At 37.2% G+C, this 27442-nt stretch overlaps 1 protein-coding gene across 4 annotated transcripts in view; it reads right to left on the minus strand.

The window, feature by feature from the left end:
* Positions 1-27442, minus strand: part of RPAP3 (RNA polymerase II associated protein 3) — a 79936-nt gene that overhangs the window by 25802 nt on the left and 26692 nt on the right. For all 4 annotated transcript variants that reach the window (XM_004470418.4, XM_004470416.4, XM_058307877.2 and 1 more), the window contains exons 4-10: positions 27302-27424; positions 26355-26482; positions 12583-12704; positions 11574-11644; positions 10023-10148; positions 8991-9118; positions 3323-3444 (exon numbers count right to left, since the gene is read on the minus strand). In XM_004470418.4, coding sequence (XP_004470475.2) covers positions 3323-3444; positions 8991-9118; positions 10023-10148; positions 11574-11644; positions 12583-12704; positions 26355-26482; positions 27302-27424 — 820 coding nt within the window. The remainder of the gene's footprint in view (positions 1-3322; positions 3445-8990; positions 9119-10022; positions 10149-11573; positions 11645-12582; positions 12705-26354; positions 26483-27301; positions 27425-27442) is intronic.

Below are 27442 nucleotides of genomic sequence, written 5' to 3' on the forward strand. Positions count from 1 at the left end.
CACAGGTCAGGAGGCCCTGGGTTTAAACCTTGAACCTCCCATGTGGTAGGCAGATGCTCTATCCATTGAGCCAAATCCACTTCCCTCAACTAACATCTTAATTTATTTTCATATGCTATGCAGCTGGGATTAACTAATACACTGAAAGTAATGTTACAACATGAATAGAATCCTAGAAATGAACAGGCATCTGGGAGAGGCTCAAAAGGAAAGGAAGGAACATTGATAAGAAAGATTAAGAATGCCATCTACTTTATAATTTTACCCAGGGCTTATCTTGACCACACTACTTGAAATCATCATATATGTCACATATACTATAGCTCCTCATACTCTCTGATCATTTTGTTTAAAAAGGTATCAGAGATCCCTTAAATTATAGGATTTCTTATACAATATAAACATGCTCTCACTGATGGCCTATTACTAGAATGAAGATCTGTGGTTAGTTATTAGCAGCTATAGTTCTAAGTATACATTATTGAGAATGACCATCAGTATAAACTCACACATAGGGCCAAAGGCAAGGAGCAGGTTATCTTATGTAGTGGTCATAAAAGCATACTTTGTTTATTTGGAGATAATTACAAGAAAGAGACTATTAGTCTCTCCCTCTTTAGTGAAGCATGCCCATCAGCATACACAACTCATTCACAACTCCCATCTTAAAAATAAACCATCCCTTGACCTATTTCAAAAACTTCTTCCCTCCATTTCTTCACAATCCATTTACTTTTTTTTTCATTCACTTTAACCCATTCAAATCTGGCCTCTGACTCCACCATTCCACTAAAATGACTTGTCAAGGTTATCCAAAATCTCCATGTTGCCAAATGAAACAAAACCTTTACTGTGCTCATCTGACATGACACTTCTTAGTGGTATCTTCATAGCTGACCATTCCCTTCTTCTTTAAACTTTCTTCTCCCAGCTGCTAGGACCCTATATATTTGCCATATCTACCTCCTCTTCTCCTAACCAATCTCTAAATGTTGGGAATGCTTAATTGTTTATTCAGTCTTGGATCACAACTTTTTTTCAATCTAAACCCTAGATGATCTCATCTGGTCCCATGGCTTTAAATACATGATTCCAAAATTCATCTCACTTAAACAGACCACTCCTCTGAGTTTCAGTCTCAAATAAAAAAAACCTCCCTCTCATTTATACTTGTTTCTCAAAGACTTCAAACACATCCAAAATTAGTATCTTAATTCTCATCATGGCATAATTGCTACTTGTCGTTGGAATGTAAATAACTAGACAATGGATAAGAGAAAGTACAGACACTAGATCACAGGATGCTCAATGATGCAATCCCTGAGAGAAGGAAAACAAATGAGGTGAGCCCTAGGATCATTGTGACTTTGAGCCTGGAAGCACAGTCTGGTCTTTAGAATGGGGATGGGGAACACCCAAACAGAACTCAGTAGTCTTGCAGAGCTGAGAATTCAGAGACTGAATGGGGAGAGGAAAACTAAGGTGGTGGAAATTTGTAGAACAGAGTAGTGGAAAAACAGAGAGCTACACAGGGAAATAACACAAGAAATGTGCTTAGGGCTCCCCTAAGTCTGGCTGAATTCTAAACTATACATGTATAGAATGAGACGCCACAAGTCCAGGTACAGAAAAAGTACTGAGTAGCTGTAAGTGTACAATTCCCAGAGTTCACACAGATCCAGGAAATGGTTTGACTTTCCATCAGCCAGAGTAGAGAGACACTGCTAAATACAGGGCACTCAGCAGGACAAAAGAAGGCTCAAGCTTTAGTAGAAGGCCTAAACTAGCCCTAGAGAAAAGGTTATTCTGGACCTACTCCAGTAGTTTTGAAAATAGGGAAGCAGATTTGGCTCAAAGGATACAGTATACATCTACCACATGGGAGGTCCACGGTTCAAATCCCGGGCCTCCTGACCCATGTGAGGAGCTGGCCCATGCGCAGTGCTGATGTGCACAAGGAGTGCCCTGCCACGCAGGGGTGTCCGCTGCACAGGGGAACTCCACGCGCAAGGAGTGCGCCCTGTAAGGAGAGCCACCCAGCACGAAAGAAAGTGCAGCCTGCCCAGGAATGGTGCCGCACACACGGAGAGCTGACGCAAGATGACGCAACAAAGAGAAACACAGATTCCCGTGCCACTGACAACAACAAGCGGACGAAGAAGAACATGCAGCAAATGGACACAGAGAACAGACAACTGGGGGAGGGGGGAAGAAGGGGAAATAAATAAAAATCTTTAAAAAAAAACAAAAACCCACTATATCAATAATTACATTAATATAAACGGTCTAAACACCAAAAAAAAGCTAGAGGTGACTAAAATGAGAGAGAAGTAACTCAGAAGACAATAACCAACAGGTTTCAGGAATAGAATTTTCCCTATAGAACATATCCTCTGGACCTAAGAGATCAAACTATCTCTTTGTACATTACTAGCCAATTTCTGGAGAGACAGAAATACTAATATCTGGCAATAATTTCTTATAAGATATGACCTTAGAAAAACAGCCTTAATGACCTTAAATGGTAGCTAAAGGGATCAGGTTCCTCACTAACACCAATATCCCAGTTCTCAAAACACAAAAGCAAATCACAATATAAAAAAATAGCAATTTTTAATATGTCTTCTGTCATCAATCTCCTGCTATTACATTGTGTCTGAGGTTGTGCTAAGTGCATTAGGTAGAAAATCCAATAATCTAAACATCCCATTCTAAAAGATATTGGTAAAGCATTATTTGTCAAACAGCCAGATTTTCCTATGAATGGTCCAATGAGAAATACAGATTTAATGAGTACTAAAAATAATACTGGCCTCTCCATTCTTGGTTTTCTTATTTTACAGTCCAGAGTCCTGAGTTATTTCTATATTCTAATAACCAATCCCTTTCTCCTCACTTTAGTATTTTTACTATGTAGTTTCAAAGACAGGCTGAAAGACAGATCACAGGAAATTAAGAGAACAACCAAATAAACAGTATTCAAGAATGAAAAGGGGTGTCACTACAGATCTTACTTTATCCTCTATCTCCTAAATGTAATTCCCTCCTTCTCTTGTCTTTTTCTGACTTGCTTTTTTTCCCCTTCTTACCTATAACTTAAATTTTTCATTAATTCTGATTGGCAATTAGCTATTAAAGTAAAGGGTAATCAGGTCCACAAGGGAGGCTGCCTTCCTTCAAATGTGCAAATCTACTCAAGATCTGAACTGTAGGAAGAAAATGTAAAGTTCTTATCTTTGAACCATGAGCTATGGAAATTTCTGCTTCTATAACTTGGGAGTCTCATTAGGATGAGTGCCACTTGTTATAAAAATAGTCTTACCTTGTTTGGCTTCATTTAGCTTTCCTAAAAATGTTCTTGCAGTTCCTCTTCTGGCAAAAGCTTTAGAATATGATCCATCTAATAAAATAGCTTGTGTGCAGTCTTTTTCAGCTTCTTCATATCTATTAACATGTCATTACCAAATAGAAAAATGCAGCTTATAGAAAAACTTCATATAAACTCAATTTCTAATTTCAAAAGCATGCATATAATGTCAATTACTAACTCCCATATACTTTTTATTTTTTCATTCTCACCAAAACCTTGGAATCATCTGGTAAAGAAGGAGAAGGTACCAGACTGAGGGAAACTCTGGAAGGAGTTTACTGGAAGAAGGAATTAATGATGATAAAACAATACTGCTAGCAAACTAGCTCCCCTCCATTGAATTGCAGAGATGCTACATTAACAATTAAACTGACATTAATTTTCTAATAAAACTTCATTAACACTTGCCCAGAGTATATATCACCTAAGGAAACCAAATACCACAAAATTTAGGTGAACTCACTATGTATGTGATAACATATCACATTATGAACATAACATCTGGCAGTTTTCATAAATTCTAACCAGGCAGTCTACAATGAGCTTGGATTTAGGGATAGGATAAGAAGGAAAGGATCAGTATGATTAGATAATAGGTTGGGAATCAGCATTGAGGTTTGGTCACAAGAATAACACAGGATCTTAGTTGTTAGAACTGCAATAAATTCAGACTGATCTGGCACTGCTCTATTATTAGAAAAATCTAAGAAATGCTAAAAAACAAAAAACTTGGGACCCCTCAATATACTAACATGACACTAATGAGTAAATGCTAACTTATTAGGAATAAAAATGGTATTGTGATTATGCATAAAAATATTCTTTTCTGTTATGATGTCTGTGATTTGCTTTAAAGTAACTCATAAAGGAAAAAAAGCGGAAACAAATATGACCAAAAAAACATCAGCCTTGTTAAAAACTAGATAATGGGTACATGTGGTTTATTGCATTTTATTTTTAAGATTTATTTTATTATTTATTTCTCTCCCCTTCCCCTGCCTCCATTGTCTTCTCTCTGTGTCCATTCGCTGTTTATTCTTCTGTGTCCGCTTGAATTCTCGGCAGCACAGGGAATGTGTCTCTTTTTGTTGCACCATCTTGCTGCGCCAGCTCTCCATGTGTGTGGTGCCGCTCCTGGGCAGGCTGCACTTTTTTCGCACAAGGCAGTTGAATGCGGGGTGCACTCCTTGCGAATGGGGCTCCCCCATGCAGGGGCACCCCTGCGTGGCACAGAACTCCTTGCACGCATCAGCACTGTGCATGGGCAAGCTCACTACATGGGCCAGAAGGCCCTGGGTTTGAACCCTGGGACCTCCCATGTGGTAGGCGGACACTCTATCAGTTGAGCCACGTCCACTTCCCTTATTGTACTTTTATGGAAGTTTTAAAAGTTTTCATAATAAAGATTTTATAATAAAACAAACTCTATGGTTACATTCTAACCACAAAACAAGACCTCAAATAAAGAAAATAAAAATTTCTAAAGAACTTAAATATCTCTGATTTCTTTAATTACTTTTTCAGCAAAGGAGAAAGAAGAAATCTGTATGTGTGTGCCCATCTGTGTGTGCACATACATGCCCCTACCAATATATTTTCTACTTGGCTGATTATATCATTCCTTCACTGAAAATACTTGCATACTTCGTAAAACACAAAGTCAGGGTCTTGCCTAACTGCAGCTCATCTCTGCCACACTGACCCTTGCATAATGGCTATAACATGAACCAAATGTACTTTCCTGGAGGCTCCATGAACTTTCTCACGCCCAGGTTTTTGAACCTCACCTGGAATGCTCAGCCAGTTTTCTAGTCTCATTAACTGATACCTCCTTCAGATCTCAGTTTGGTATGAACTGCTTCAAGACACCTATGAATTTCCCAACCTGGACTCAGTCTGCATCAGTGTCCTTCCCACCTTGTACTTCCATAGCATATGTCACTCACAGCATTATCACAGCGTGTTTAATAATTACGGGTCTCCTTTCTTGTTTCTCCAAACTTCAAGTTTCTTAGAAACAACAACTGCATACTTAATGTTTTTACATTTAATACCTGCCACATTGACTACTAGAACACTGGACACATTTTAGATCTAATAAATATTTGCTGAATAAATCAGAAAACTTCCAAACATGCTAAATGAAAGAGAATTTAGAAGTTAAATGGTTAGGAAGACATTTTATTTGTATATTCAAAAGTACATTTGAAGAAAATCCAATAATTATACTAAAACACTGAACGTTCCAAATAGATTAAAGATAATTATTCTTTGATAGTGGACTCCACCAGAATTCTTTAAAATCATAAATGTCCCTAAGCATGTCAAGTGTAAACTGGATTTAGAAAAATCCTATCTACAAACATCTTTTAGGTGATGGAAATAAAACAAATCAACAATAGAAATAATAAAGAGAAAAAGAAAAAGAAAAAAGAAATAATAAAGAGGGTTAGTGCAGAAAACAGCATAATCCCTACCTGGCTCCTTGGCTCCTGAATCTTTTCTCCTTATTTTTCATTAGGCCCACTTGCCCTAGTTCTACTCCAGCACTACTATCAATCCCACCCCTATTCAGGATTAAGTAAATCCTCTCCTAACTCAAGTCTCACTCTGGTTCCAGTTCTAGCAACTAAGATCCTATGTTATTCTTGTGACCAACCCTCAATGCTGATTCCCAGACCTATTATCTAATCATAGTGATCCTTTCCTTGTTATCCTATCCCTAAATCCAAGCTTTACTCCAAGAATGAGACCCAGATTTGTTTTTTGTTTGTTTTTTAAAGATTTATTTATTTCTTTATTTCTCTCCCCTTCCCCCCCCCCACCCCAGCTGTCTGTTCTCTGTGTCTATTTGTTGCGTCTTCTTTGTCCGCTTCTGTTGTTGTCAGTGGCACATGAATCTGTTTCTTTTTGCTGCGTCATCTTGTTGTGTCAGCTCTCCATGTGGGCGGCGCCATTCCTGGGCAGGCTGCACTTTCTTTCGCGCTGGGTGGCTCTCCTTATGGGGCACACTCCTTGCGTGTGGAGCTCCCCTACGCGGGGGACACCCCTGTGTGGCACGGCACTCCTTGCACGCATCAGCACTGCACATGGGCCAGCTCCACACGGGTCAAGGAGGCCCGGGGTTTGAACTGCAGACCTCCCATGTGATAGACAGACGCCCTATCTGCTGGACCAAGTCCGCTTCCCCAGATTTGTTTTTGACTAATTCTAATTCTCTTCAAGAACTAGCGTCCTGCCCCTAAACTTGCAGCCCAATTTCTGGTATCATACTACCTGTCCAGACCTTCTGAAGCCATCTATCAACCTACATTTCCACAGTTTGCCAGCTCACAGACATTCTATCACAGTAACTGAAGCATATTTTGCTGATCTCCTTGATGCCAACTACCCTTCCCAGACTATCATTTCTAGAAACTATGTATTCTAAATACCTTGCTTGGCCTAAGTAGGTAAAGTTTTTTTCTTACCTCTTACTGCTACCCCTGCTGGCTCTCACCTTTCTCATCACCATTCAGTCTCTTTAACCCTAACGTGACATACATTTTGTAAGAACTCAAGCTACAGGCTGGTTAGCTAAACAGACCTTAGTCAAGTTTAAAAAGTTGCTCCTTTTTATATTTCTCATATAGTCTGTAATATATGACAACCCTCTCCATGTAGCAGAGAAATTTCTTAAGGGTCAATCTAAAAGACACACTAAAAAGATAAAAATAAGAGTCATGTATTTCTTTCAATTTAAAATATACTCTGCTAACTTGCTATAATATACCCTACAAACTTAATTATCAACTAAAGCAATGAAACTAATTCAATAAATTAGAGCTCTCATAAACGTAGATGTAGTCTCTTACTTATTAGAAAGTACTATTCTTGGCATTAGTCACACCTAAAAATCCAGGTCTTAACAATTTTAAATCAGTGAACAACCCTTGAACAAGTAAAACCTAACTCAAGATTTTCATATGCTAGCAAGAGATGCAATGATCTTTTCTCTGACTTTTCAACAAAATAACATATCTCTAGTTTTATCTATTAGCTTAAATGTGGTTAAATATACAACCAAAATTTACTTCCATAACAGCGGGTCTTTACCCTAGAATTCCTCAGGGTATCTTAAAACTCAATAGGAAAATAATTACATCCTTATTTTTACTAACCTGTAAATGAAATTTAACTTTTCTTTCAATTATAAATGTATGTAACAAACACAGTAGTAAAAGCAGTACTGATGACTGTGTCATCGATAAAAATCAGATATTTTCATATGGCATTACAATTATTGCTGATACCACAAAATACTGTTTATGCTCATACTGTTTTGGAATTACAATAGTAATTCACCCTATCCCTATAAACAGATGCTCCCTATGACATAGTGGCCAACTATTGGAAAACTGTCCCTACTACTCATTCAGACATCAAAGAGTGAAGTCACATGTTATTACACTGGCAACCTAGTCACCTATGTTGCTTTCACATATTCCCTATCCACATTTGTTTTTGATCAATACTGGGAAAGGAGATGTGTCAAAGATAACCCCACAGTCTAATAATGTACTTTTTCAAGCCTTCACATTAACATGTCTTTAAAAAATTTTTAGCTTCAACTTGCCTGTATTTTAAGTGTATTTTTTTGTTTTGCAGTTAATAAAAAATTACACTATTTTTTAAATGTTAATATTTTCCTAACTACATTTCAACATATTTTGTTTTCCTTTATAATCCTAGATAGTATAATAATGCATTTAAAACCATTATTTTAAGATGACACAGGCTTCACTATTTCACAAAACATTATTTTGAGGTTCACTGTTCACAAAACATTACTATTCATAAAATAGTACTTTCACTATTTTACAAAACATCATTTTGACATTCACAGGGAAAAGGGGTCAATGACACCAAAAAGAGTTAAGAGCCCCTATCAATCAGCAAGTTTTATTTTTTAATAATACCATGGAAGGTATTATTAACAAGAGACAAATAAGCTACAGTTTCTACCCTTAGACATTATCTTACTGATTGTGTAACTCAGAGCCCCTGAGTTCATCCAGAAACAGCTAGTTAATACTACACAACCAAGTTTTAGTTGTATATTTAATCAATCAGCAGTTTCAATGACAGCAATTCCCTTTTGTTTTATGTATTTTCTATTTTTGTTTTATATATTATATGTATTTTTATATATGAACATGTGTATGTGCTTGTGTGTGTATGTGTGTAAACATGTATATCTGTGTATATATGTGTGTATATATATATAAAAAACACTTTCAGATAAGACTTTGCCCAAAGACTTTTTTGAGGTTAAAAATAATTTTTAAATCACTGATCCAGATTAAAACACACAAAAGGCAATTAAAGAAGTGTTAAGTTGTATGATGTTAGACTATGAAAAATGGGAAAATATTATTAACAAGAGCTAACATTTACTGAATATGTACTATGAGCCTGGTACTATGCTACATGAACACACAAACACACACAATCTTATTTAACCTTAACTTAATGATCAAGAACAAAAATATGAAATTTTAATTTATCATTTAGGTAATGTGCCAATTAATGATAAATTACACTTCATCCTGAAAAGCATTAAAATATACCCAATGCTTACTTCTCAATCTTCAGATAGGCCATTGCTCTATTCGCTGGAAGAAGGGCATAAGCGCCATCTGCTGCTATACCTCGAGTATAGCATTCAATTGCTCTTTCATATTTCCCCTCTTTGAAAAATCCATTTCCCTATCGTTTTTGAGAGAGTATGGAAGAATAAAAAAATATGAAAAAATTTACTAAATTCTAATTTTAAGAAACATTACAAGTATACTCAAATACTATATCAATAATAAAAGTATATTTTAATTGCTAAAAATCTAGTCCATGAGACCCATTTTAGAATCTGTTTAACTGTTTTTCTTAATGGTATTACTCAATACACAATATTACTTTGCAGCATCAACCACTGTTTTACCAATTGGACATTATAAAAAGCTTAAATTTTAAAACTCACTTTAATACACACAGGCCTATATATATTATACTGTTTTTAGTTAATTTAGAAACTGTACAAAAAATTTCATAAATCAAATAATTTTTGTGAAAAAACAGTACAAGAATTGCACAACCCACTCTGGTAATATTAATGTGTCTATACACAGGCTAAATTAAACTGTATTGGAATGTATATACTAGATTTCATTGTAACATGGCTCATTTATAATCAAGTCAGATATGCTACACTCAATAATCATCCCATAAATCTTTATTAAGAATCTCCGTGAGTCCATGAAAGGCAAAAAGTATCTTAAACTGAATCTCCTCAACTCAGGATTTATAGAGGAATCTCTATGTCAAATTTATAATAGGCTATATGTAAACATGTTAAAACACTCAAAAACACTTTGTTCCCTAAACAAATATGTTTCTATAATTGTTTTTAAAATTTACATATTAAGTCATTTAATACTCAAATTTTGAATGAGTAGGCTTTAGAGTTTTTAGTGTATTTAATTTCCAGTTACTACATATCTGGAAACTCAAGAAGAATTTTAACATAATTACAGAGATGGCAGAAATGTAACAGATACACAGAAATGAAAAGTAAACACTCAACAAAATATATACATTATATTAGAATTTGGATTACCAGATCTTTCTCTGAAATGGCTTGCTGCTTATACTGTTGTTCTTCAATTTGTTTTTTCTCTCCTTCAGTTGACTTAATCATTGTGTCAGCTTCCTTTAGGTACGCATTTTCTTTGGATGCTAAAGCCTGGAAGACATAAGTCAACTAAAATAAAGCAAGTAACACAAGAGGTATGCATACCTGTCTTTAAAATACTATATGACTCAGATTTCCTGCCACATTTCAAATTGATAATTGAAATAACATTTTCTACTCTAATTCGAAGTCTACCTATTAAAGTAAAAAGCAAGAAAATAGGTAACAAATTTAATGAACATCTTATTCCAATTAAAATAAGTAGAGCCCACTAAAGGTAGCTGTTCATTTATTTATTCAATATATATTTACTGAATTCGTACAGGGGCCAAGCACTGGCCTAGGGGTTGTTTACAAACAATTTAGACTACATCATCAAATTCCTCAAACATTCAGTCATTATTGGACCTAAGACAAAATACAAAATTATACAAGATAATACATTTCACAATTATAATTAAGTTGATATTTACCAATAGATTTCATGTGTAATAAGAAATGGCAATATTTAAAAGCAGATTTTTCCCAATCATTGTCACCTTTTTCTCAATGTTTCAATGAATGGCAAAATGATTATAATTCTAATTTAAAGGCAATGCAAAAGAAATTCGTAGGGAAGCGGACTTGGCCCAGTGGTTAGGGTATCCGTCTACCACATGGGAGGTCCAAGGTTCAAACCCTGGGTCTCCTTGACCCGTGTGATGAGCTGGCCCATGTGCAGTGCTGATGCGCGCAAGGAGTGCCCTGCCACGCAGGGGTGAACCCCGCGTAGGGGAGCCCCACGCCCAAGAAGTGTGCCCCGTAGAGAGCCACCCAGTGCGAAAGAAAGTACAGCCTGCCCAGGAATGGCACTGCACACACAGAGAGCTGACACAGCAAGATGACGCAACAAAAAGAAACACAGATTCCTGTGCTGCTGACAACAGAAGTGGACAAAGAAGAACATGGAGCAAATAGACACAGAGAACAAACAACTGGGGCGGGGAGGGGGGAAGGGGGAAGGGGAGAGAAATAAAAAATAAATTTAAAAAAAAGAAAAAATATATGTAATTGCTCAATATTATTCGACAGCCAATTTTACATTTAAGTAAAAATTATGTCCTCACTGTTAAAAAAAAGTGCTAAGATAAAAAATATAAAAGACAGAGCAACTTTTAAATTACAAAATCAAAGAAAAATGTAAAAGTTCAGCACAGAAGTCAAAGCACAACCCATAAGAGAAAAGTCAGTGGGATAAATTCTGTCATCTGGGACCCAAGTAAAGCAGCAGTAGTGCAAAAGATCTCAGATTTTTATGATGTTGATCAATTAAGGATCTTCAGACTACCTCTAGCATGCAAATTCATTTAGTAAAACTCTGTAGTAGAAAGAATTAAAATTAGAAAAGCTCTATATTAAGTAATCTATGGTACAAAGTCTATGTAAAAAGCCTTACTTTGTCAAATAAAGGTCACTTAATTTAAATAACCAGTTTACCTGATTTATTTTCCTGAGTTCATTTGTTGCTTCAAAGTTACTTGGGTCCAGTTCTAATACTTTTTCATAATCTGAGTAAAGGAGAAGATAAAGAATCTTTGAAAGATACATTTTTAAAACTATAGAAGGTAGGAACAGATGTAGCTCAATTGGTTGGGCACTTGCTTCCCATGCATGAGATCCCAGGTTCAATCCCTGGTACCTCCTAAAAACAAACAAACAAACAAGTAAACCAATTCTCATTGGGGGAGCAAATGTAGCTAGTGGTTTAGTGCCTGCTTCCCATGTATGAGGTCCTGGGTTCAATCCCCAGTACCTCCTTTAAAAAAAAGTCTGTACAAGGGGTTTGCTTGGGGGAAAAATTTTTTTTAACTGTGCAAAACAATAAAAACTTGCTACATGTTACAAATAGTCAACCGTTTTACAGCAAAATGAAGGGAGAGCTAAGAAATAGCAACATTAGGCTATTGGACTTTCTCCATTCTCCCTCAAGACCGAATCCTACCACAAACCACCCTTCTTCCACCAGCCCCAAGAACCACACTTGCACTCTTAAATTGTGTACCATAAAACCAACAGCAGAATCCTATAAAGTAAATCAGCTTCTTCATATTTTTACATTTATAATGCATAAACCTATTTTATGGGTTAATAAAATTCTGAGAATTTACAAATAAATCAGAACTCAAATAGCCAACAAGGTGCTTTAATCCCTATTTTACAGAAGAGAAATTGAAAATCAGAAATGATACACAATATTCTCCTGGCCACAGCTAGTACATGGTAGAATGACAGTCTGAGTCAAGGTCTGTTTAGTGCAAGTAATGTATTATTCCCAGAATATCAAGACGCCTTCTAAATTGCAAAAAAAAAGAAAAAAGAAAAAAAGAGTTTTGTTTTGCTTAAATACAGATAGCTCTCTGAACTACCTAGTACTCTTTCTTTAGTGTCTTAAATTAAATTGTTAAAAAAATTTTTAGATAATGATAACCTTGAAAATAGTTAATACCTCTTCTGGCATCCTCTAATTTTTGCAATGCAAATCGAGCAGCCCCTCGTCTGGCATAAGCCTTTGTATAACTCCTATTCAAGGCAACTGCTAAATTACAGTCAGACTCGGCAACAGCAAACCTGCAATTTAAAAAAAAAATTAAATGAAGTTAATAAAAAACATTCACCAAATCAAATTTTCAAAATTTGTTTCTGAAATCCCTGAAAAAGGGATTCCCAACTGAAGGTGTTTCCCACCTTTTATTTAGTTAAGCCTACTAAAAACAATGTGTACTTTTGAAAAATACAAGTGTATTTGACCTAACATTCTGTTGTATTTAACCCAATTCTTATTTCTAGACCAAAATCCTCCATATTTAAATGAAGGCATTTTTAAAAATTGTAGTTACATTATATGCAACATAAAATTTCCCATCTCAACCACTCCCAAGCATAGGTTTCAGTGGAGTTAATTACATTCACCATCACCACCACCCATACCAAAACTTTCTATCGCCCCCAAAGAGAAATCCTGTATCCATTATGCATTAACTTCCTATGCCTACCTCTAATAACCTGTAATCTACTTCCTGGCTCTATTAATTTGCATATTCTAGTTATTTCATATAAGTGGAATCATACAATCAATAGTATTTGAACATATTTATATGCTTATTTGCCATCTATATATATTCTTTGGTGAGGTTTCTGTTCATTTCTTACGTGTTGTCTTATTGTTGAGTTTTAAGAATTCTTTGTATATTGTGGATACAAGTCTTTATCAGACATGAGTTTTGCAAATATTTTCTGTTTGTGACTTATCTTTAAAATCTCTTTAAGTGTCTTTTACAGACATTTTTTATTTTAATGAAGTCCAACTTATCAATTTTTTCTTTCATGAATCATGCTTTTGGTGTTGTAGCTTAAAAGCTATTAACAAATTCAAAGTCATCTAAATTTTCTCCTATATTATATTCTAGAAGGTACATTTTGAGTTAATACTTGTGAAAGGTTTAAGTTCCAAGGTCCATGCCAACATTCTTTTTTAACATGTAGACATCCAGTTGTTCAGCACCATTTGTTGAAAAGACTGTATCCTTTCTCCATTTAATTGCCTTTTCTCCTTTGTCAAACATCAGGTGATAACATCTGTATGGATCTATTTCTGGGCTCTCTATTCCATACTCCTTTTTCTTTTCTTTTTTTTTTTTTTTAATGAAATTTTGACTGAGGTAATTGTAGATTCACAGAACTTTAAGAAATAATAGAGATCCTGTCAACACTTTACCCAATTTTCCCCAAAGGAAATATCTTGGAAAACCCTGTTACAATATCATAGCAGACACTGCCATTGATACAAACTATCAATCTTATTTAGATTTCCCCAGCTTTTCCATGGAAAAGTGTGTGTGTTTTGGGTATATGTGTGTTCATACCACCACAGTCAAGATACTGAACTATTCCATAGAAGAATCCCTGACTTTGCCCATTTATAGCCACCCCTACTACCCTTTCCAGTCCTATCCCTGACTCTTAGGCCTGTTCTCCATTTCTACAATGTAGTGAAATCATACAATATGTAACCTTTTGGAATCGACTTTTTTCCCTCAGCATAATTCCTTTGAGATTCATCCAAGTGGTTTCATGTTATCAATAGATCATTCTTTCTTATTGTTGAATGGTATGTGTATTTACCAAGTGAATGATACCTGTGCTGTTTCCAGTTTCTGGTTGTATAAAGCAAGCTGCTACGAAACGAACATTCATGTATAGGTTTTTGTGTGTTAGTTTTCATTCCTCTGAGCTATGTGCCCAAGAGTACAATTGCTAGGTCATATAAGTACATGTTCAGTTTTATATGAAATCTGCTAACCCATTTTCCAGAATAGTTCTATTATTTTACATTTCCCCAACAACGTGTGAGTATTTCAGTCTCTCTGCATCTTTTCCAGCACTTGGCATGTCACTAGCCATTCTAATATAGTGTTATCTCTAATAGAGTGTTTTTAAGGGGATATCAGGGGATGGAACCCAGGACTCATACATGGGAAGCAGGTGCTCAATCACTGAGCTACATCTGTACCCCTCACATAGATTTAATGTGTATTTCTCTGATGGCTAGTGATGCTGAATATCTTTTCATGTGTTTGTCATGTCTATATCATCTTTAGTGAAATGTCTGATCATGTCCATTTTCTAAATGAAAGGTTTTTTAATTGTTGAATTTTGAGAATTCTTTACATATTCAAGATACTAGCCCTCTGTCAGATATGTGGTTTTCTACCGAATTTTCTACCAGATTCTAGCTTGTCTTTTCATCCTCTCCATAGGTTTTCACAGAGCAAGTTTATATTTTTGTGAGGTTCAAGTTATTAATTTTTCCTCTATGGATAATGCTTTTGATGTCAAGTCTAAGAACTTTTTGCTTAGCCCAAGATCTCTAAGATTTTCTCCTATGTTTTGCTCTACTGGTTTTATAGTTTTACATTTTACATATAAGTCCATGTTCCATTGAGCAAATTTTAATAAAGATGTGAGGTTTAGGAAAGCAGATTTGGTTCAGTAGATAGAGCATCTGCCCACCACATGGGAGGTCCAGGGTTCAAACCCAGGGCCTCCTGACCAATGTGGTGAAGCTGGCCCATACGCAGTGCTGATGTATGCAAGGAGTGCCCTGCCACGCAGGGCTGTCCCCCACATAGGGGAGCCCATGCACAAGGAGTGCGCCCCATAAGGAGAATCGCCCCACGCAAAAAAAGTGCACCCTGCCCGGGATGGCACTACACACACACAGAGCTGACACAGCAAGATGACAAAACAAAAAGAGACAGATTCCTGGTGCTGTTGACAAGAATAAAAGCGGACACAGAAGAACACATAGTGAATGGATACAAAGAACAGACAACTGGGGGGGGAGGGGGAGGAAGGGGAGAGAAATAAACTAAATTAAATTAAATTAAATTAAAAAGTGAGGTTTAGGCCGAGGTTCATTTTTTTGCCCGTGGAGGTCCAACTGCTACAGTACCATAGGTTAGATTATCTTTCCCCCATTGAATTGCTTTTGTACCATTGTCAAAACTCAGTTGGCCTTATTTTTGTGTGTCTCTTTCTGCATTCTGTTCTGCTCCACTCATCTGTGTTTCTATCTCTCCACAAATACCAGTTTTGATTATTGTAGCTATAGAGTAAAGCTTTACTATTGGGCAAAGTCGTCGTCCCCACCCCACCCTCTCCCCTAATTTATTCTTCTTTGTAAAGATTACTTTATTCTAGGGCCTGTGTCTTCCCATATAAATTTTAGAATAATTTGTCTAAGAATACTAAAAACCTTTCTGGGATTTTGATACTAACTGCATTAAACCTACAGGTCAATTTGGAGAGAATTCACATCTTTATTATGCTGGGTCTTTTAATCCATGAATATGGCATGTCTCTCATTTAGGTCTTCTCAGATTTCTTTCAATACTACAACTTTCAGCATAGAGCTGCTATACACGTCTTATTAAGTGTATATCTAATATTTCATTTTCTTTGGAGCAATTGTAAGTGATGGTGTACTTTTTAACTTGTTTCCACAGGTTCATTGTTAGTATATAAAAATGTGATTGACTTTTGTGTGTTATCTCCTACAACCTTGCTAAACTTGCCTTTTAGTTCTGGAACTATTTCTATAGATTCCTTGGGATTTTCTATATAATTATGTCATCTGCAAAAAGACAATTTCTCTTCTTCCTTTCCAATCAGTATGGCATTATTTCTTGTCTTACTGCAATGGGTAGAAGTTCCAATAATATGCTGTATAAGAGAGCAGTGAGGGAAGCGGATCTGGCCCAACGGATACGGCATCCGCCTACCACATGGGAGGTCCAAGGTTCAGACGCAGGGCCTGCTGACCCATGTGATGAGCTGGCCCACGTGCAGTGCTGATGCACGCAAGGAGTTCTGTGCCACGCAGGGGTGTCCCCCACATAGGGGAGCCCCACATGCAAGGAGTGTGCCCCGTAAGGAGAGCCATCCAGCGCGAAGAGAAGTGCAGCCTGCCCAGGAATGGAGCCACACACACATGGAGAGTTGATGCAGCAAGATGGCGCAACAAAACGAAACATAGATTCCGGATGCTGCTGACAAGAATACAGGTGGGCACAGAAGAACACACAGGGAATGGACACAGAAAGCAGACAACGGGGCTGGGGTGGGGGAAGAGGCGAGGCAGGGATAGGGGAAATAAACAAAAAAAAAAAATCTTAAAAAAAAAAAAGAAAACAAGGGAGAGCAGTCACCTTGCCTTGTCTCCACTTTTAAGGGAAAAATCATTGTTTACCTTTAAGTATCATATTTGCTGTAGATCTGCATAGCTGTCCTCTATCAAGTTAACATAATTCCTCTCCATTCCTAACTTTTTGAGAGGTTTTTGTTTTTACCATGAATGGGTACTGGATTTTCTTAAATACTTTTTCTGAATCAGTAAATGATATGATCATTTTATTTATCGCTTGTTGATGTGATGGATTACAGTCCAGGGGTTCTTTGTAAGAAGGGGTATGTGAGCTTGAACTGAAATTCAGAAAAAACATTATTCTTACGGGAGCATGCTGGTATCGGTGTGATATATTTATTAAATAATACACAGTATAGTTTGGACCTGGTAAGGGGTCCATGGTTTTCACCTGACTGGCAAACAAATCCGTGAAACAAAAAAGGTTAAGAACCAAGAACCAGCAAGATGATGGTGGAGTAAGGAGCTCCTAGAGTCAACTCCTGCTACAGGGCAGTTAGTAAACACCCAGAGCTCTCCGGAGCTAGCTGAAGCACCTGTTCGGGGACTCCAGGAGGACAGAAGAGCATCCTGCAACATCCTTGAAAGAATGGAAGGAGACTGCCCATCTGCAGAGAAAATTCCTAAGTAGAGCACGCCACGCCATGGAGGCAGGTGCCCATCCTCCACTGGAGGCACAAGCCACCTCAGGAGCTGTTCTAAGGCTGGAATTGAATGCTCCACTTCACAAAAACATGGGAGGAAGAGATGGCTGGGCACCATATTCAGCTACTGATGAGTAAATTCAGCGGGTTAAAGTATAATTCTGAGAACAGCTGAAGTTTGAGCCTGTCCAAGTCAGAAAGAGGCTGGGAGCCGCCATAGTAACTCTATGCGTGGTACAAGGGGAAATGGGGCAGAATGAAAATCCCAGTGCTGGTGGGGACTGGCTTCTTTCCACCCACATCAATCTGCAGCTCCAGCCTAGGCCCCAGCCCAACCTCCAGCAGAGAGGAAGTTGCAGGGACTGTGCCAGCCTCTCTGGGAAATTACTGGCCAAGCCAGGGAGGCCAGTGATTATCCTACTCTGGTGGCACAAGCTGCCCCAGGAGTTATTCTGTGGCTGTAATTGGAAGCTCCATTTCCCAAAAACAGGGGAGGAAGAGATGTTTGGCTGCTGATTTTAGCTACTAATTGATAGAATCAGCTGGCTAAGCTAGAACCCTGGGACAGCTCAGGTGTGAATGAGCCCAAGTTGGAAAAAGGCTGGTGGCCACCATTTTCATTCTGCCCTAGCTTGAGGGGAAGCCAGGCTGACCAAAAATCTCAGTGATGGTAGGAACCAGTTTCACCCACATCAGCCTGCAGCCCTAGCCTAGGCTTCAGCCCCACCTCTGGCAGGGAAGAGGCTAGTGGGCCCTGCACCAGCCTATCCAGGTAACTGTAGGTAACTTTGGCTAGCACAGATTGAAAATCCGAAATCTACCAGGGCAACGTGGTCATCTTGGACCCACACTGCACAGATTGCTGCCCAACCTGCAGCTCTATCTCAACCCCAGGCAGGGGAGAATACGGTGTGAAGCTTCATCTGTCTCTCTGGGCACCTACAGTCTAGGCCTGCATGACTTGGATTATTCCATACAGCTGGAACAGTAGGACATACAGTAGGACAGATCCCTACCCCTGGCAAAGGAGAAAGTTGGAAGAAGCTTCACTGGTCCCTGGTGCAAGAGAGCAGCTTGAGCCTCCACAGCTTACAGCACCAACTATATGCTTGGCTCCTACTGCACAATCAGCAAGGGAGAAAGGGCAGGAAGCCCTAAACTAAAGAGAAAAACTGCACCCAGAATAAATACTCTATTAAATCAGATGCAAAGACACCAACAAAAAATTACAATCCACACCGAGAAACAGGAAGCTATGGCCCAGTTAAAGGAACAAGATAAGCCTGCAGATGGCATAAAGGAATTGAGAACTAATCATAGCTCCAAACAAATCTCCTTAATAAAGTCAATGGGATGGCTAAAGAGATTAAGGATATTAAGAGGACACTGGATGAGCACAAAGAAGAATTTGAAAGCATACACCGAAAAATGGCAGATCATATGGGAATGAAAGGTGCAATAAATGAAATTAAAAAAACATTGGACTCATATAATATCAGATGAGGAGGCAGAAGAAAGGATTGGTGAGCTTGAAGAAATGGCCTCTCAACATGAACACACAAAAGAATAGATTAAGAATGGAAAAAATTGAACAAGGTCTCAGGGAACTAAATGACAGCAAAAGACAGGCAAACATACGTATCATGGGTGTCCCAGAAGGAGAAAATTTCCCAACCCCATTGAAAGACATAGATATCCATGTCCAAGAAGCACAACATACTCCCATCCGAAAAAATCTGAATAGACCAGCACCAAGAAACATACTAATCAGAATGTCAAATGCCAAAGACAAAGAGAATTTCGAGAACAGCAATGCATAACATATAAGATTAAGTACTGCTTTCTCACCAGAAACCATGCAGGCTAGAAGACAGTAGTATGATATATTTAAGATAGTACAAGAGAAAAACTCCAGCCAAGAATCTTATAACCAGCAAGATTGTTTTTCAAAAATGAGGGCGAAATTAGAATATTCAGAGATAAACAGAAACTGAAAGAATTCCTAAGGAAGAGACCAGATTTTCAGGAAATACAAAAAGGTGTGCTAGAGCCTGAAAAGAAAAGACAGGAGAGAGAAGCCTGGAAGAGAGTCTAGAAATAAAGATTATATCAGTAAAAGTAACTGAAAGTGTCAAAAGAGTGGTGAATATAAAATATGACAGATAAAACTCAAACAGTCAGGAATAAACTTAACCAACGATGTAAAGCACTTGTATTCAGAGAACAGCAACTCAATTTTAAAAGAAATCAAAAGAGGCCTAGGGAAACGGACTTTGGCCCAGTGGTTAGGGGGTCCGTCTACCACATGGGAGGTCCGCGGTTCAAACCCCGGGCCTCCTTGACCCATGTGGAGCTGGCCCATGCGCAGTGCTGATGCGCGCAAGGAGTGCCGTGCCACGCAAGGGTGTCCCCCGCGTGGGGGAGCCCCACGTGCAAGGAGTGCGCCCGTGAGGAAAGCCGCCCAGCGTGAAAGGAGAGTGCAGCCTGCCCAGGAATGGCGCCGCCCACACTTCCCGTGCCGCTGACGACAACAGAAGCGGACAAAGAAACAAGACGCAGCAAATAGATACCGAGAACAGACAACCAGGGGAGGGGGGGAAATTAAATAAATAAAATAAATCTTTAAAAAAAAAAAAAAAAAAAAAGAGGCCTAAATAACTGGAAGAACATTCCATGCTCATGTATTGGAAGACTAAATATCATTAGGATGTCAATTCTACTCAAACTGATGTACAGATTCAATGCAATCCCAATAAAAATTCCACCGGCATTAAAGAAAAAATTGAAAACACAATCATCAAATTTATTTTGAAGGGTAAGGGGTCCTGAATAGGCAGAAACATCATAAAAAGGAAACGTGAACCCTCATCTCCAGACTTTAAATCATATTATCTATAGTGGTAAAAACAGCATGGGTACTGGCCTACAGTCAGTCACAATAGACCAATGGAACCTAATTTATGGTTCAGAACAGACCCTCACATGTATGCATCAAGTGATTTTTGATTAACCTATCAAACTCACACAGACAGGGCAGAACAATTTATTCAACAAATGGTGCTGAAAGAATTGGATATCCATAGCCGAAAAAAGGAAAGAGGACCCCTATCTCACATTTTATCCAAAAATTAACTCAAAATGAACAAAAAACCTAAAAATAAAAGAACCATAAAACTTCTAGAAGAAATTGTAGGAAAATATCTTCAAGCCCTAGTGGTAAGTAGTGGATTCTTAAAGGAGGAGAGGAAGACTGAGTGGACTACTGATGTTCAACATATGTAGAAGTTTTAATTAGCTTTACCCTAAAAGTGTGGAAATGTACAGAGTGAATAGTAACACAATGAGTAACAGCTAGTTTATAAATTGGGATGTGACTGAAAATGGTAGTCTAGCAATGTAAATGCCAATTGATAGAATGCTAGAGAATAATCTAGGAACTGAATAGCACAGTAAACCAAGAGGTGGATGAGAACTGTGGTTGATGGTACAGATGCAAGTGTCCTTTGCAAGCTAGAGCAAATGTATAGGATGTTGGGAATGTGGAGAAGCATGGGAAAAATACAAGTGGAGTGACCTATGGATTGTGTTTAATAACAATATTCTTGCATCTATGCAAAAGATGTACTTTGACAATGAGGCAGTATGGAAAATGTGAGTCGAATGTACACTATGGGCATGGTAACAACCAGATGACATCTTATCGGTAGCAAATGTTCCACCACAGTGTGGTGTGTTGATGAGGGGTGTTGTTTGGGAATTCTGCAATTCTGTACATGTGCAGTACTGTTTTATAAGTTTACAACTTGTCATTAAAAAATATATTTAAAAAATAACAGGGTGGGTTGGGGGGAAAACACACCAAATATAAGATAAGGACTATGATTAGTAGTAAGATTTTGACAATATTCTTTCATAATTTGTAACAAATGTCTCACGACAATGCAAGGTGTTGGTGGAGAGTAGATGTATGGAACCCCTGAATGACATTATGCATGTTTGCTTTGTAAGTTCACAACTTTTACTATACACTTGTTTATGTATGTTCATATATAAACTATATAAAGATAATAATCACAGGGTGGGTTGGGGGAAAAATACTTTGGTTAGTAGTAATATTTTGACAATGCTCTTTGATCATTAGTTAAAAAGGTTTAACAACAATGCAAGTTACTGGTGGTAGGGTGAGTTATGAGAGTCCTGTAGGATGTTATAATGTGTTTGTTTTGTAAGTTCACAACTATTATTATACACTTATCGTTTATGCATGTTTATGTATGAGTGATATACTTCAATAAATTAATTTTTTTTTAAAAAAGGTTAAGAACCCTTGGATTACACTGATTCATTTTCAAATGCTGAACCAACCTTGCAGACCCAGAATAAATAATAAAGCCCCCTTGGTCATTGTGTATAACTTTTTTTATATGGTGATGGATTTAGTTTGCTGATATTTTGTTGAAGACTTTGTCTAAATTCATTAAGGATATTAATCTACAATTTTATTTTTTACTGTCTTTTTCTGGTTTTGGCATTGGATAATATAGACATTACAAAATAAGTTGAAACATGTTCTCTCCCCTTCTGTTTTTTTTGGAAAAGACTGTGCAAAACTGGTATTAATACTAATTCTGTTTTTAAATATTCGTTAGCATTCTCCAGTGGAACTTCCTGGCACTGGAAATTTCTTTTTGGGGAGTTTTATAATTACTAAGTCAAATTCTTTAATGGTTATAGGAATCTTTAAATGATCTATTTCATCTTGGTTGAATTTTGGTAATTTTTGGTTTTCAAAGAATTGGACCATTTCTTCTAAACTGTCAAATTTATGACCATAAAGTTGTTCATAGAGTTATGGTTATCTTTTAATGACAATAGGATTTATAGTGATAGCCCTATTTTATTCCTGATATTGGTAATTTTATCTTTTCTCTTTTTGTTTTTGTCAGTCATGCTAAAGGTTCATCAATTTTACTGATTTTTTTTTAAAGAACCAAATTTCATGGATTTTTAGTTTTGTTTTTTTTTTTTTATTTCACTGATTTCTGCCCTCATCATTATTATTTCCTTCAAAATTACTTGCTTTGGGTTTATTTTGCACTTCTTTTTCTAGTTTCTTGACATAGCAACTTATATTATTAAGACTTTTCCTCTTTTCTAATTTAAGTATTTAGTGCTGTAAATTTCCCTCTCAGCACTGCACTAACCACATCCCACATATTTTAATGTGTTGTATTTTTTCACTCAGTTCATGTGTTTTTTATTTCCTTTGACTTCTTTGACCCATCAATTATTTAGAAGTGTGGCTTTTCCCCACATGTTTACAGAGGTTTTCCTGTTTTCTTTCCACAGCTGACTTCTGGTTTGATTCCATTATGGTCACACTGTATTATTTTAATTCTCTTAAATTTGTTTAGGTTTATTTTATGGCCCAGAATTTAGTCTATCTTGGTGAATGCACCGTTGATGCTTGAAAACAGAAAAATGTGTATTCTGCCATTGTTGGGTATATCGATGAGATCCTGGTAGTTGACTGTTATTCAGATCTTCCATATCCTTACTGATTTTCTGTCACATACTACTATCAGTTGCTGAGAAGTGGGGTGTTATCAAATTATAACTGTGGATCTATGTTACCTTTCAATTTTATCAGTTTTTACTTCACTTATTTTGAAGTTCAGTTGTGTGTCTTCCTGATGGATTGACCCTTTTTTGATTATGTAATATCCTTCTCTGTCACCACTGATTTTCTTTGCTCTGAAGTCTTTATAGACGTTAACACTGTCATTCTTGCTTCTTTTTTAATATTTTCATGTAATATCTTATTCCATCCTTTTAGATACAACCTCCCTATATACACACACACACACACACATATCTTTTTTTAAAATTTATTTTTTATTTATCTCTCCTCTTTGCCCCCATCCCAAGTAGTCTGTTCTGTGTCGATTTGCTGTGTGTTCTTCTGAGTCTGCTTGCATTCTTGTCAGCGGCACCAGGAATCTGTGTCTCTTTTTTGTTGTGTCATCTTGCTGCATCAGCTCTCTGTGTGCGGTACCACTCCTGGGCAGGCTGCACTTTTTCGCGTGGTGCAGCTTTCTTTACGGGGTGTACTCCTTGCGTGTGGGACTCACCTATGTGGGGACACCCGTGTGGCACAGCCCTCTTTGCATGCATCAGCCCTGCACGTGGGTCAGCTCACCACACAGGTCAGAACGCCCTGAGTTTGAACCCTGGACCACCTAGGTGGTAGATGGACACTCTATCAGTTGAGCCAAATCTGCTTCGCACTTCCTGTATTTTTGAATTTAAAATAAGTTTCTTGTAAAACACATATAGCTGGGTCATATTCTTATCCATTCTGCCAATCTCTTTTGATTGGTATATTCAAACCATGTATATTTGAGGTAATTATTTATATCTTAGTGCTTAAAGCATGCCATTTTATTATGTTTGGCTTCGTCTGAGTCTTGTTCCTGATTTTCTTTCTTGCTTTCCTATGGATTACATGAGTATTTTTTAGGATTCCATATTGACTTATTTATAATGTTTGAGTATTTCTATTTGTATAGTTTTCACAGTGGTTGCTCTGGTTATTACAATATACATATGTGCCTTATCACATCATATTTTACCACTTTGAGGGAAGTGTGGAAACCCACTTCATTCAGGTTCCCATATGTTCCCCACCTTTAAATATCATTTTCTTGTGTATTGGATGGTATTAAAACTTTTGTTTCAACTACCAAACATAATTCATAAAACTCATGAGAGAAAGGATGTCTCTTGTATGTACCCATATTTCTGTTCTGTTCTTTCTTTCTTCCTTATTGATGCTCCAAGATTCTTATTTCGAAAAGAAACTTTTTTCTCGGCTGTAGGTCACAAGAGTTGACTTAAAATATTCAATGAATCATGCTGTAAACAGATGTGCTGTCATCCAGGCTTTGTTGTGCTATTTATACAGCACAGGCAGAGCAGATTTAGCATAATTTTTAACGGATTTTCTGAATGGTAAATGAGCAACTTCAACATAAAAGTCACCAGTTGCATTGCCCACTAGCACGAGAGTTACGGCCTGTCCCTTAAAGCTTTGAGGCCAGACCCTGATCTTCCTCTCCAGCTATCAAAGTCCTAGATGGCATCTTCTTCCAAGATAAGGCTGTTTTATGTAACCACCTTCATTAGTTATCTTAGCTAGATCTTCTGGACAACTTGCTGCAGCTTCTACATCAGCACTTGCTGCTTCACCTTGCACTTTTATGTTATGGAGAAGGCTGCTTTCCTGAAACCCATGAACCAACCTCTGCTAGATTCAAACTTCTCTTGTGTGCTTCCTCACCTCTCTCAGCCTTCACAGAATTGAAGAGAGTTAGGGCCTTGCCCTGGTGGTTTGATTTTCCATTCAAACCACTAAAACTTTCTTCATATCAGCAATAAAGCTATTTTGTTTTCTTACCATTTATGTGTTCACTGGAGTTGCACTTTTAACTTCCTTCAACAACTTTTCCTTTGCATTCACAACATAGTTAGCTGGTGCAAGAGGCCTTGCTTTCGGACTATATCAGTTTTCGATATGCCTTCCTCACGAAGCTTAATCATTATAGCTTTTGACTTAAAAGTGAGAGATACACAACTCTTTCTTTTACTCTGACACTTAGAGGCCATTGTAGGGTTATTAACTATCCTAACTTCAATACTGTTGTTGTCTCAGGGAAAAGGTAGGCCCCAGAAGAGAGAAACGGGGAACCACCTGTTGATGGAACAGCCAGAACACTCATGATATCTATCAATTAAGTTTGCATTCTTATATGGGCACAGTTTCTTGGTGCCCCAAAATAATCATAACAACATCAAAGATCACTGATCACAGATCACCATAGCAGATGTAACAAAAATGAAAAAGTCTGCAACACTGCAAGAATTACCAAATTGTGATACAGAGACAAGTGAGCACATGCTGTTGGAAAATGATGCTGACAAACTTGGTCAGTGTGGGATTACCTGTATGCCTGTATAAAATTTTTTCTTCCAAAATCATAGGGGGAGTTGCTTTCTAAAAGTTTTTATCCACCTAACTGTTTTTTCTTTATGAATTAAGCTAAAGAACATCATTACTCAACTTTTAGAAGAGGAATAGTTCAGGTAAAGTGAGTTACTGGAGCATGGTTTGAGAACCCTATTGCTGAAAATAGTTAAATAATATCTTAATATAAGGAATATGCAATAAGTATTTACAGTTTTTAAAAAAATATTATATTTTTAATCTTTCCCACACACTTTATTAACAAAGTTTGTTTTTTTTTTAAATCAGTCTTTGGGGAGCTGATGTGGCCCAAGCCATTGAGCACCTGCTTTCCACACGGGAAGGTCCCGGGTTCAGTTCCCGGTGCTTCCTAAAGACAAACAAAAAAAAATACAACAAGCAAAATGAATGAAAAAAAACAACTCAGGGGCTGATGCAGCTCAGTGATTGAGCACCGGCTTCCTACACATGAGGTCCCGGGTTCAATTCCCGGTCCCAGTACCTCAAAAAAAAAAAAAAATAGAACAAGTCAGTCTTCATGTATACATCATAAAACAGAGATTCTTTTTTTTTTTTTTTAATGAGCATTTATTTATTTTTTACTGTACTTTTTTGAAAAACAGGGGTTCTTAACCAGGGGACCATGAGCTTGAATTGAAAAAAATCAAATTATCTTTATTTTCTCTGACCTCTAATTGAAATCTAGCATATCTTTCACTTATGAATACATGTAAAAAACTACAGGAGTATACCATGGTTTTCACCTGACTGGCAAAGAGATCTGTGGAACAAATATGGTTAAGAATCCCTGACATAAAACATTCACACACCCTGTGGAAATTCCTTACTTTCTTAATCTATAGTATGCTGATGCTCTGTTTGTTGGCAACACAGGATTGTATGGATCAGCATCCATGCCTTTGGTGTAGCATTCAATTGCTTCATCATATTTCCCTTGTTTGAAGTACTTATTGCCCTGAAAAAGCATATAAGTCAGTTATATGCTGGCACAGATTTAAAGAACTATTGTTTTCAATATTATGCACCTCTTTCCAGCTCATCAGCTGTGTGATCAAGGCTAAGAAGAAAGAAAAGACACTAAAGCACAATGGTCTTTCTAAAAGTGCTGAAATTTACTATGTAGTCATTGTTTGGGCACAACCCAGAGCTCTGGCAGAAAAATGACTAAATTAACTAGCACTACACTTTTTATAACCTACAGAAATGTAAAAAAAGGGAAAAATCAAGATGAAATTTAACCTGAAAAGAGTTTCACGTCTATGAAAAGCAATATAGCTAAGCAATATAGCTGGTTTTATAATAATGAGATAACCCTCAAGGAGAGACTGAATGCTCCAGATGTAACCAAAGATGAAGGGGTGGAATATAATATTCATGCCAAGAATTACTTGTGAATTTCGAGTTACTTCAGTCCACTACTAGAAACCTTGGAACAACTCCAAGCACTTTAAAGTCCAAGCACTATGCATATAATCATTTAATATTCATAATAACCCACTGAGGTTTAGTATTCCATATAATAATCTTATTTTACAGCTAAGAAAACTGAAGCACAGGCTGAAAAACTTGTCCAAGGTCATAGGATGTGAACCCAGGTAGCCTGGTTCCAGAGGATGTATTCCTAACCACTATGATATACTGTCTACTGACAGTTATAGAGCCGATAACAACTTAAAAGTTTGACCACTGTCTGAACTATGTTGAAGAAATCTTAGGAACCACATTCTTTTCTACCTATCCTGCTTACCTGAAGGAGACTAAAGCTAAAGAATACCTTTTCTTTTAGAGCAAGAGCCTTTTGTGCATCTATATGAATCCCATCTTCTTCTGACTCTGATTCTTGAGACACAGAATCATGGGTACTGTCTTCTTTGTCAAGCTCATCAAGGATACTGTCCTGAAATCAAAAATTGAA

The sequence above is a fragment of the Dasypus novemcinctus genome, chromosome 12 (assembly GCF_030445035.2).
Source record: "Dasypus novemcinctus isolate mDasNov1 chromosome 12, mDasNov1.1.hap2, whole genome shotgun sequence".
NCBI lineage: Eukaryota > Metazoa > Chordata > Mammalia > Cingulata > Dasypodidae > Dasypus > Dasypus novemcinctus.